We start from the raw sequence: 11,965 nt of genomic DNA on the forward strand, positions 1-11,965 counted from the left end.
AAGCAATGCATTGGACCACACCCCAACAAGTTGAGTGAAGAAAGTTACAATTCAATAATTCTACAATATATTGTTGCTCCCTGAAAAATCATAAAATTGATTTTCTTACTCGATTTTTATAGGTTCTGGAAATGTGAGGAGGCTTTTTTTCGACGTTGAACATTTTGGCACAAATTTTTCAAAATTTTTAAAGTTTTTTTTTATCTTTGAAGGAATCTTAACGCTTTGAAGCTCAAAAATTTAAAATTTGATGTTCTTTAGAAAAATTTAACGAAAGCTTGAAAATTTTATTTGCTTGAAATTGGTTTAAACAGTCATCGTGCAATTTCTCAAATTTTCTTACACCGAGATTCAACTTTGCACTGGATTTTGGGTAAATAAACGATTGTGATTTTCGCAATAAAATTATATTCACCAGAAAGGCAATTTCATGCCGGTTCTTGTGGTGTAATTACATTAGCGCTGCAATACTTTTAATTTGAACCTCGATTTTGAATAGATAATTTTGTTATAATTTCGTAGGTTTTGCTTTGAAGTGTATTTCATTTGAAATTCCGAAAGGTTACCGAACAGACTCGAGAAATTTTATTTGAAATTTTTTAGCATAGACATAGTGCTATGCTGATAAATTTCATTTCGCATCTTTGGATACAGGTTTTAGCTACATAGCAAATGTAGGTAGGCTCTAGTTTCTGGATTCAGTTCTTTGTTAGAAATAAGTGGGCACTTATATGCCTACGAGATACTGGTCGTCTGCTAGTCTACAGCGTAAAATGTACAGTGTACATGCTCTCTTCCCGTGTCTGAATTCTGTATGTATGGATCTGACATTATGGCTGAGAGTTTGATACTCTATATCGTTACTTTTCGATGGTGAGTCTCAATTCTCAGTCAACAGAAGATTCGTGTGTCATCATTAGAAGGGTAATCGTGCACGAAAAAATCCAGTACAAAAACAGAAAAAAAGGCGCAAACTGTTTTTCTTAGACGACGAAAACCAAATTTCAAACAATATTTACAAAATTTCAAGATAGGAAAATTTTAACATATACAATATGAATACATCGCATGATTAGTTAAAAAGTATTGTAGTAAGTTCAACAATACTTTTACGAATTACTACAATTACTGCAAGAGTATGAAGTAAAAGTTAGTGCTCAAACATACACATTACTTTCTTAAACCTATATATTGTGTTGCATCACTTTGTATTGTGTACACAACAAAGCGGAAGAGAAAAAATAAATTACATGCTTGAAAAGTATCAACAAACCGATTCAAGAGGGCACCGATCAAGTTGATTCACGAAAACAAACAGCTGGTGGCTCTGGATGGGAGCAATATACTACGATGTTTATACCTACGGTATATCAGTTTGAGTTAGTAGGCAGGAATAAATACCTTCTCTTACAATCAGCGTTCTAGAAGCAACAATGCTGGAACCAAATGATGTTCGGCATCGGGATACTTTATTTTGTTTAAAGCTAAATTCTTTTAAAAATGGGACAGTTACGAATGCGTGTATCTCAAAAACCTTTCGTTTGATCGAAATACTTTCTATGAAAAAAAAAGAAAGTGATCTTATGATAATTCATGAAAAAATTTAAAAAAAATATTTAGCGTTTTTTGTAAGATTTTGTAAGATTGTAAGATTCTCGGTACCTTCTATCGGCCGGCGCACACTATTTTTAGCCATGTTTTCGATCAGTTTTTCAAACATATACTTCGTCTTATCTGTATTTTAGGTGGCTGCATCCTCCTCCTTCAATTTCTTCTACTTTTCGGTCCAATACTTCTCTTTTAAAAGAAACTGAGGGAAATTTAGTTGATACAGCTGTTTTAAAATTAACAAAACTTTATAATTTTTGAGCCACTTTAAAGCGTTTTGAGTGGGATTTCTACTGGTAAAATCTGACAATAACGAAGCAAAACCATTATGAGATTGAACTAAAAGTATAATCGTATTGTTGTTTTTTTTTTCAACAGGAGCAGAATTTTAGCAAATCATTATATTTTATACAGAATAACCAGCAAATACATACTTTAATATGCTAGGGACCACAACACGAGCAGACATGGTAAAGGATTTAAACACTGGAATTTGTTTTAAACAGGGGTTTTCATAAGTTTTGTCGTCCATCAGAAATCATCTTTCGCAAACCTCGGTACTGGCTATACAGCTTACAAAGCTCTGGAACTAGCAAAAAATTATTGTTTGAGGTTAGATTTGAATGAATCATATCTAGGCAACACTTCCAGCTTATCGGAGAAAATTTTTTGGACATTTCAGTGATCTACACTTAGTTTTCGCTTATTCAAAATTGAAAATTCCCTGATGACTCTTAACCGTAGCTACCGATCATGTGCTACACTCCAATGCTTGATTTGAACTTTGTGGACATTTTTGACAGTATTTGCAGACTTTTCCATTACCCACACACAGTAATTCTTCGAATAATCAACGGTTTTGTCAGCTATCAATTTGATATTGATGAATTTTGAAAGAAACTGTGCAAAATATTTTCTTTTTTTTCTCTTACATCGTGTATATCTCAGAAAAGCGTAAATTTTAAATTTTGACAAAAATAGGTCTGAAAGTACTTATCACAAGCAGCAATATGCAAATGAATGTCCGATCACTAGTAAACGAGCTATTAGCACAAGAAAGTGTCCTGTATCTAAAAGGACTACGCTTTAGAAAGGGGAGAGGGAGACTCCCATACCATTTTTCGCACAATTCGAGGACCAATCAAGCAATGTCTTATTTGACATCACTGCTAGGTGTCTAACGAGGTATTGCACGGCTACTTTTCATCAGCGGGAGGAAGACTGGAATTTGCCGTATCGTTTTTTTACTGTTCGGTAAAAAGCCAGCAATTGTTGAAAAGATTTGTAATCGTTCAAATTTTAACTTTAGATGATCAGTTTCGTATAGCGAGTCATGTAACTCAGTTGTTTAGGTGCTACATTTAGATTTAGCTACTTTTACAACAACCATAAATCAAACCATTTTTTTTTTATCAGCTTCAAAACTTTGACGAAATTTGAGCGACTTAATACGCCTGATCATGCAAGAATTTGCAAGAGCAAAACAAAACCGAAATCAATCATTGTTTTATGCAAAACAAGTGCTTTTCAGTATCAAACAAGTTTTATTAAAAATCACTAAATAAGAAAGTAAAGTTTTGAACCTTCGCACTGGTCGGAAGATTGCTGAGAGAAATTTGACGTTTGAAAGATTTTTTTCTTTTTTTATGCAGTCTTCCTCCCCCAGCTTTTCATGTAATACTTCGCGAGGTATCAGCAGTGATGTCTATTAAATTTATTGTTTTTCAATGCCAACAGACATACCCACGTTAAACAGCTAATAACTTTTTTTTTTGTTTCGATTATAGTCGTTTTACCATCTTTATGGCATTCGCGACTTTATTAACGTTACAGTTGGCGGATCGTTATTGAAAAACTATCCGGTACAACCGTGTTCGATGTTTACTCTTGGGCTCGAACTCACGAACATCGGCTCAGGAGACAACAGACTTGCCAACTGAGCTATATCACAAGCCCAGCTAATAACTGTTTTGCCTAATAATATACGAAGTTACGGTCTTCGACAAAGTTGTTCAGTGGAAAATTTCCTCTAGAGAATTTATAAATTGGCACGAAAACCATGAGCAGGCTCGGCTCCATAGAAGAAACAAATTATTTTATTTAGATAGTATTCCGTCACACGGCATAACTTGACGAACATAATTCCTAAAATTCACTCAGTCCATGGCAACCGTTCTCCAAATCCTCGGGCACCCCACGTTCGCCAGATCACGCTCCACTTGGTCTAACCACCTCGCTCGTTGTGCCCCTGCTCGTCTTGTTCCTACCGGATTCGTAGCGAACACCTGTTTTGCAGGACAGTCGTCCGGCATTCTCGCAACATGTCCCGCCCAGCGTATCCGGCCAGCCTTCACCACCTTCTGGATACTGGGTTCACCGTAGAGTCGCGCGAGCTTGTGGTTCATCCTTCGCCTCCACACTCCGTTCTCCTGAACGCCGCCAGATATGGTTCTTAACGCTCGAATACTCCGAGTGTACGCAGGTCCTCCTCGAGCAATATCCATGTCTCGTGCCCGTAGGGAACAACCGGTCTAATGAGCGTCATATACAGGTTACACTTCTTGCGAGGGCTAAGTCTTCTCGACCGCAGTTGCTTGTGGAGTCCATAGTAGGCACGACTTCCGCTGATCATCCGCCGCCGGTTCTCACGGCTAGTGTCATTATCTGCGGTTACCGGTGAGCCGAGATAGACAAAGTATTCGACTATCTCCAGCTCGTCGCCGTCGATCGTGACCTTGTTATTACTGGACAAGCGTGTTCGGTCGGTCTCGGATCCACAGGCCAGCATGTACTTTGTCTTGGACGTATTGATTATCAATCCAATCTCTCCTGCTCAGGGGCGGTCCTAGAGTCGGCTCTTGGGGGGGTGATTTTCCAATTTTCAAAAATCAGTCAATATAAATATCTGGTGAAAAAAACAATCATTTGAGTGAGCGAAAGGAGAAGGGAGGGGTTGCCGGGGGGGGGGGGCGGTTATCCCTTTATAAAACAACCAGCGAATCTATAATAACCACTGCGAAAAAATGTTGATATTTTTTTTTTGTTGGTAAAACAGGTATTTTAGAATTGTCATTTTAAGAGCCTTTTAAAAAATTTCTTGTTATAAATGTAATTTTTGCAATGAAAATAATACACACGTTGTTGAGAGATGAACACGTAGAAAAAAAAATCAAGTTATCTTCATTTATTTCCTGAGCTTCTAAATATTAGAGCTCTGGTATTTTATAATTTATCGAAAGTATTTTACTTTTCACCGATAAGCCCGATAAACAAATTAACAAACATAACTAACGGGCATTGAATTCTTTATTGGGGTATTTTACTGAATCGTGATTTGGAAATAGTATTATATTAATACTTAAATACTTAATAGTATATTAGTATTAAAATTTTCAAATTTTTCAAACAAAATATATAAAATCAACACTTTAAATATAAATTAAGTAGAAGAAACCGATTATCAAAATCAGTTTCTAAATTTTGGAACCGAATTTTATTTGATTTGCTTTTGAATTTAAAGTTTTCATCAACAATTTTCAATTTAAATTGTATTACAACAAATAAATTACAAACAAAAGTGATTGATCTTTGTTCACCTCCACTTAATTACCAACTTTTTAAATAATTTGGAATTATAAAGAAAATAATGAAATGAAGGGTTAATTCTGAATGTTAATACTCTTCTTTAGTTAACAGTCTCAATCATTTGCAATTGAAATAGCCAAGCCTTCAGATTAAGAATATCAAACCTTAAGCTAAATTTTAAATTAAAATTTCAATATTATTGTGTAGATGAGCTGAAAGCAGTATCGGTGACATAATTGCTGTAGATCTATAGAAATCCAGGAGTGTTGGTTAAAAATCGCTAAAAGATCTACTGACTGTTTTGCATGGTAGAATGCCTTGTTGCCGAAAAAATAGTGGAATGCTAAGGGGAAAGTTTTAATTCACAAGGGAAAAATTAAAACCGTGGCAAACTGATTTTGGAAGCTTTTTGCGTCTTAAACTCGATTTTTTTTTGTCTATTTTTTCCCTTCTTATTTTCTGGCATTGAGTAATTTTTAAACTTAGCAGTTCAGAGTGAAATCGATGAATGATAATTGATGAAGTAACTAACCTGAACAACAAAAAATATGGTAAATCTTTTCATTATCCTTTATTTATTCAACGATGCAGGTCAGAGGGAAGAATGCTAAGAAGTTAAAAATTCCCGAAAAAAAACAATACAGATTTCGTCTAGACAATCTTCGTATTTTACAAAATGGGGAAAGATACATACTCCTATAATTTTTTCTCATGGTAACTTACTCACAGTCTTTATGAAAATTAATCATTAAGTTAATACCTTTTTTTTCGAATTTTTTTTTTTGATATTTTACACTTTTGCTAAAAGTGCACAAATTTCTCCAATGAGCCTTGTATTTTAAAAATTTATACAGAAAAAAAAGCGCTGATAAAATAATACAAATTTGCATTTAGAGCTCCTAAATAAGTTGAAATCAGTTTCAAATTCTTTGCACTTCGGAAATTGAGAATTTTATTTTCTTGTGTTATAGTTTTGAATGCAGATTTTTGGTTCTAGAGATGAATTTTTGAATCTCTATCTCCAACACCAATTCCTGAAACAGCTGATACAAATACTTTTTTGTTCCTTTTTGGCACTCATAGGAAACGCAAAAGTCATAAAACGTAATCTCTTTCTTCGATTTATTATTGCTGAAATCTCTTGAGAGGTTTTTTTTTTAAATTTAAACTCTTCCCGATCAGGAGGAAAAATCAAAATTATATCAAAATGAGATATTTTGATACTCAATTTTTTTCTATCAATATGAGCTATAATTCAGTACTCGTAGGATGATAAAATATTTCAAATCATATAAAAAGTCTTTACGATCATAGCTTAATTATATCAGATTTTGATATGCTCAAATCAAGATTATATCTCATTCAGATAGCATAGCATGATATTGGGCAGAACAAAATCTTACATAATTATAACTCATCAAGATATGAATGCTTCGAGTAAAACTTCTAGAGGAATTTCAATAACTCACATAGTTTGCTAAAACAATGCTCCATTTATGATTTCCCAAAAATTGAATTCAATTTTATGAATGGGTTGAGCGAATTTCATTAAAGCACGGTTTGGGCCGTTGACTTCGATGTCCGTGTTTTATGGAATGTTGTATGCATATTAAAATAAGATATGATCATAATATTTTATAACAATTTGAAGCAAATTCTTTATCGTTGAAAGTGAGTTCAATTCTGTTCGAGAAATTCAATCAAAATAAGATATTACCCAGTTTTAGGAAACTTATAGTCGAAAACCTTGAGATCCAAATTTTATCTAAGAAAGATATAAATATCTCCTTGAAATATGTTTTAGTTATTGTTTTGGCATGCTCTCCTGATCGGATTCCTATGAATATTTTATATTCGATTTTTGTTTGGCAGTACTTGTATTTTTTTTCACAGTTATCCATAATATGAATGTCTGATGTAATACATTTAAAACAGAATTAAATAATATCAGATCTGAAATTTAAATTTTTGTTTTTGAATTTCATAATATAGGTTATTAATTTTAAGTTTGTAATTCATATTTGAATGGTGGATTAATTGAAGGTGAAAAAATCTCGCGAAAGAGAATCTCAACTGTGATTCAGAATCTGATTTTTTATTTTGCAATTGAAGGCAATGTATGATGAAAGCAGAACAAATATTTCAAGTATTTCAGTGTTATAACCATTTTCACCCCCCTGTATGACTTTTCCAAATTTTTCATTTAATTCAAATTCAAAACAAAATCAAGAATTCAGAAGCTCTGAATTTGAAGCGAATACTAAAATTTGTTGCGATTTGCTTGTGTTAATTAAGGCCTATGAGGGAAATTAGTGACAATTTAAAAAAAAGTTGTCCCTACATTTTATTAAAAGCAAATTCCAAATCAACACTCAACAACACATTTTCGTTGAGTAACTTATCAACAAAAGTTATTTGGTATAATTCAGTCCAGGGAATCCTAATTTACAGCTGCTTGAGTTTGGTGAACCGACTTTTTTTCAATATTGAGCCTTTTAAGTGATAAATTAACTTTTTTGTGGAAAAAACACCCCCACGGAGTGGAAAATTTTTAAAATTGGAAAGCACATCTACTAAGAAAAGTTCCAACTTTTTATAGAAATTCGAGCATTTGCGGGTATTTTGTAACGGATTTTTGCCGCTTGGGGGGGGTGATCACCCCGATCACCCCCCCCCCCCATAGGACCGCGCCTGCTCCTGCTTCGCGTTTCAGTTTGCGGTAGATCTCCTCCACCGCCGCAGATGATCTGCCGACTATATCAATGTCATCGGCAAAGCATATAAGTTAACTGGATCTGTTGAAAATCGTGCCCCGCATTTCGCCCACCGCTCGTCGAACAACACCACACGTTGAACATCATGCAGGATAGACCATCACCTTGTCGAAGCCCCCTGCGCGATTCGAAAGAACTCGACAATTCACCTGAAATCCGCACACAGCACTGCGTTCCATCCATCGTCGCCTTGATCAGTCTGGTCAGCTTCCCGGAAAAGCCGTTCTCGTCCATGATTTTCCAAAGCTCGTTACGGTCGATCGTGTCGTATGCGGCTTTGAAGTCGATGAATAGATGGTGCGTAGGGACCTGGTGTTCCCGGCATTTTTGGAGGATTTGCCGTAATGTGAATATCTGGTCCGTCGTAGACCGTCCCTCCATGAAGCCGGCCTGATGACTTCCCACGAATCTGTTTGCTTGTGGCGTTAGGCGGCGGAGTAGGATTGAGGACAGTGATCGCTCGGTAGTTCTCACAGTCCAATTTGTCGCCCTTCTTGTAGATGGGGCATATTACTCCCAGATCCGGACTATCAACCGGTGTAGGCAATCTGCCAACTTGTCCAAACAAAAACGATGTTGATTTTTCAGTACAAAATATTCAATTTTTCAATACAAACATAAAAGTTCAAATTTACTCATGTAAACGTTATTTAAAATTCAGCAAAAAATCATGGATGAGTTTTGAACCAAAACGAAGACCCCAAGGTTTGAGATATTCAAAAAATTGATCCAAATTGACTCAGTCTATTGAGACATACAAAATGAGATATTCGACATGAGACATTCGACATGATATGCAGTACGTAACGTATGAAAAGTAAGGCATGATGCATCTTGCTTCTCATATCTCATCTCTCGCATCCCACTTCTCACGTCTTACGTTTCATACCTCATGTCTCACGTTTCGATTCTCACGTCTCACTTCGCTTCTCAATTCCCAACTCTCTCATGTTTTTCTTCTCTCTTCTCACGTTTAACTTCTCTCGTGTTACTTCTAACGTTTCACTCCTCACTTCTCACGTCTTATTTATCACTTCTCATGTCTAATTGTGAGAAACTGACGCTGAAAAGAAAGTTAGGTGGAAAAATTTGAGAAAAAAAAATTACAACTCCAGGAGACACAGCTTAGAGCAAATTCACTGGTGTTGGGAAAAAGTGGTAGAAATTTTGACATTTTGAAAATTTTACCATGCAAAAATGTTTTTACGATCTTGGGGCGATGTATTTGTTTACAACCAGTGATGGTGAATTTCGCCAGTCACGCTTGACCCGACTAGTTTTGTTTCATCAAACGACTGGCACTGTTATCAATTGACGGAGCCTCACTACTCGCATGACGGACAAAGCACGACAACAATCAACATTTCTCCATCATCGACTGGCGAAGCTCCTACACAAGGTCAAAATTTCTCATGAGAGTGACTGGCAAATCTCTTCACACTTCGATCGGGTGCTGACGGCAGGTACAACTAATTGAACGACTTGCTGGCAGAGAGCAACAATAGCAATAAAAACCGAAAACGGGCTTGCTGGCAGAAGCAACAATAATAATAAATTCTTTTCTCTTTCGCCTTCGGTCGTCTTCGGCTTGCTGGCAGGAGCAACAATAATAATAAATGCGTTTCTTTTTCGTCATCGGTCGTTTGAATGCGATTGCTTGACTAGGTCATTCTTTTAGCTTCAAATGAATGGGGAATGAATGACTGGCAAACGAAGTGACTGGTCGTTAAGGAACAGTCAATTGAGTTTGACGGACCAAGAGGCTTTACAGTCACAGCTTCACGCCTCATGACGATGACTTTTGCCAAGCCTGTTTACAACACTGTTTCTATTTCTGCCGTATGTGATAGAAATATTGCTATTTTTGCATCACAGCATGCAAAAATACAACACGTGTTGTAAAAAAAACTAGAAGGCCACAGATCTTGAAAATGTTTTTGCATGACAAAATTTTCAAAATGTGCCGTAAGTTTAAAAATTTCTACCACTTTTTCCCAACACCAGTGAACTTGCTCTTAGAGTAGTAAACGATCTCGAGGAGTTATCTTTTCCTGATACTATCAGTTGGAGGAGACACGTTGCCGGGTAAGGAAGGGTCACTTGGATACTCTCAACATATCTAACTACATTTGTCTACAAAAGAGCTCACTTTCGTACAAAAAGGTTATTAAAAAAAAGCTTTTTCTAGATCTGAATAAAACATTCAAATTGTTTAATTAAATTTTTCATACTATAACTGCACAACAATTTAGAATGGCCTTATAAAATGTTACAGAATTTAAAATGCAAATATTATCAGTTAAAAAAATCAACTAACGTAAGCTAAGTACTCACCTTTTCCGTTTGACGCACTCCAACACCTTGAGTTTTTCCCAACCTTCGTCGGTCTTGACCCAAGCCTCACCAGGCGATCGCCAATCCTTGGAAATAAATGGCATGATTCTGGATGCCTGAAATGGGTCCCTACTCCGACTCCGATGATCTTGCGGCCTCCCCCCAAACGACGGTGTACGTACAGCGTCTGCCGAGGTGTGGTGCCTGGTGGAAAGTTCGAAGATTCGCTTCGAGATGTTATGTGAACTCGCGGCACTCGATTTGCCTAGCAGCAGCTATAGCAGCACTATAAGGAGAACCTGGCAGTACTTGGCCAATGTGGAAAAAGAGCAATTTCACTCACACACGTCTTCCCCGACTTGTTTTCGATTTTCCAATAGCGCAATTTCAGATGGCGAAAGGCTGCACGAGCCGATGGAATGGCAGAAAAGCACTTCACAACTTGTGGATTATAAACGGTGTTATATATAAACGTGAAATGGCTGTAAATTCACTTTTCATGCTCGGTACTTCCTGATTAATTATTTTTCTCGCTTTGTAACAGATTCATTCATTGAGTTTTTTGCGCAACACTTTTTTGTGTTAGATTATCCTAGAATGGTTGAAAGTTGACCTTTATTAATGCTTAAGACTTATCTTTGTATGATAGACACTGGAGAACCATTTACGCAACGCAACTGATCAAATGCCTACACAGCTGATTGTTAAAGCGACATCATGTTTGCAGGGTACATAGAGCTTATGGTACCGTTTTATGGGTTTTAAAAATAATCTTCAGTATATCTTTCAATGCAACTATGAGCAATAATTTAAAAATGTCTGAACTAACCAGTCATCAGAAATATTTAAAAATAAATAATTCAAATGTGGTCTTAAACATTCCTGCGGTATTGTAAGCCCTGCCTGATTTGGTAGGTGCTATAGGAGCATGTCGACCAGCTGAAAAATATAAAGAAAACTCAACGTTGCTTATGCGCTGATCCGATGCTGCTGATGATGATGTTCGTGTTATTTATTAACCCAGTCGTGTGCCATTTCCCTTCCGTTCAACAAACTCGGAAAGCACTACAAAGAGCAGTATTTTTCCCCTATGTGTCGCAGGGTAGGTATATAAATAAAACCATTGCACGCCTCGACGCTCTAGCTTCTTTCCACTAATCTACTGTAAACTATCACCTGAATGGGATTTAGTTCAGAAAATCTTCTGAAACCAGAAAGAAAAGACAAGAAAAGCGTACTGACATTATATATAGGTGTTTCCTTCACTTAACTTTTCTATCTGTTCTAAAAATGGCTTCTTGGGTGCATAGAACTGTTAAATGGCAATGTTTCATCCTATGTGTTATTGCTCTTTAGATCGTGCGAAGTTGGTTTGTGTTCAGCTCACTGCACGATTTTTCACCTCTTTTAGAAAGAACAATTTCGAAAAGCAAAACAGCTAAGAATAAAGGCGACGCAAAATAATCCACACTTTTGCTGCAATTTTTTCCAGCTGCTCACAGAAACACAAAACAACGAACCGTACCAAACTATTCCGTGTACACTGCGCGACAACTTTTCTATTTTGGTCAGGCCCGCTCTCAGCTGCTCTCAAAACACGACTAACGAACAAAGTATAAGGTGCACTTAAAGGAAAATCTACTAGCTGGTGGGGTGCGTTGGAT

The 11,965-nt window shown here is 36.4% G+C and overlaps 1 protein-coding gene across 7 annotated transcripts in view; it reads right to left on the reverse strand.

The window, feature by feature from the left end:
* Nucleotides 1-11,965, reverse strand: part of LOC129746113 (F-box only protein 25) — a 40,161-nt gene extending 28,196 nt beyond the window's left edge. Inside the window, exons 1-2 of one of the 7 annotated variants that reach the window (XM_055739576.1) lie at nt 11,827-11,965; nt 10,302-10,893 (exon numbers count right to left, since the gene is read on the reverse strand). In XM_055739576.1, coding sequence (XP_055595551.1) covers nt 10,302-10,405 — 104 coding nt within the window. In that variant the 5' untranslated portion in view covers nt 10,406-10,893; nt 11,827-11,965. Of the gene's footprint in view, nt 1-10,301; nt 11,236-11,543; nt 11,677-11,703 lie in introns of those variants that run through there. The other 6 variants (XM_055739581.1, XM_055739579.1, XM_055739577.1 and 3 more) reach the window with 6 other exon arrangements.

Source organism: Uranotaenia lowii, chromosome 2, assembly GCF_029784155.1.
Source record: "Uranotaenia lowii strain MFRU-FL chromosome 2, ASM2978415v1, whole genome shotgun sequence".
NCBI classification, from domain to species: domain Eukaryota; kingdom Metazoa; phylum Arthropoda; class Insecta; order Diptera; family Culicidae; genus Uranotaenia; species Uranotaenia lowii.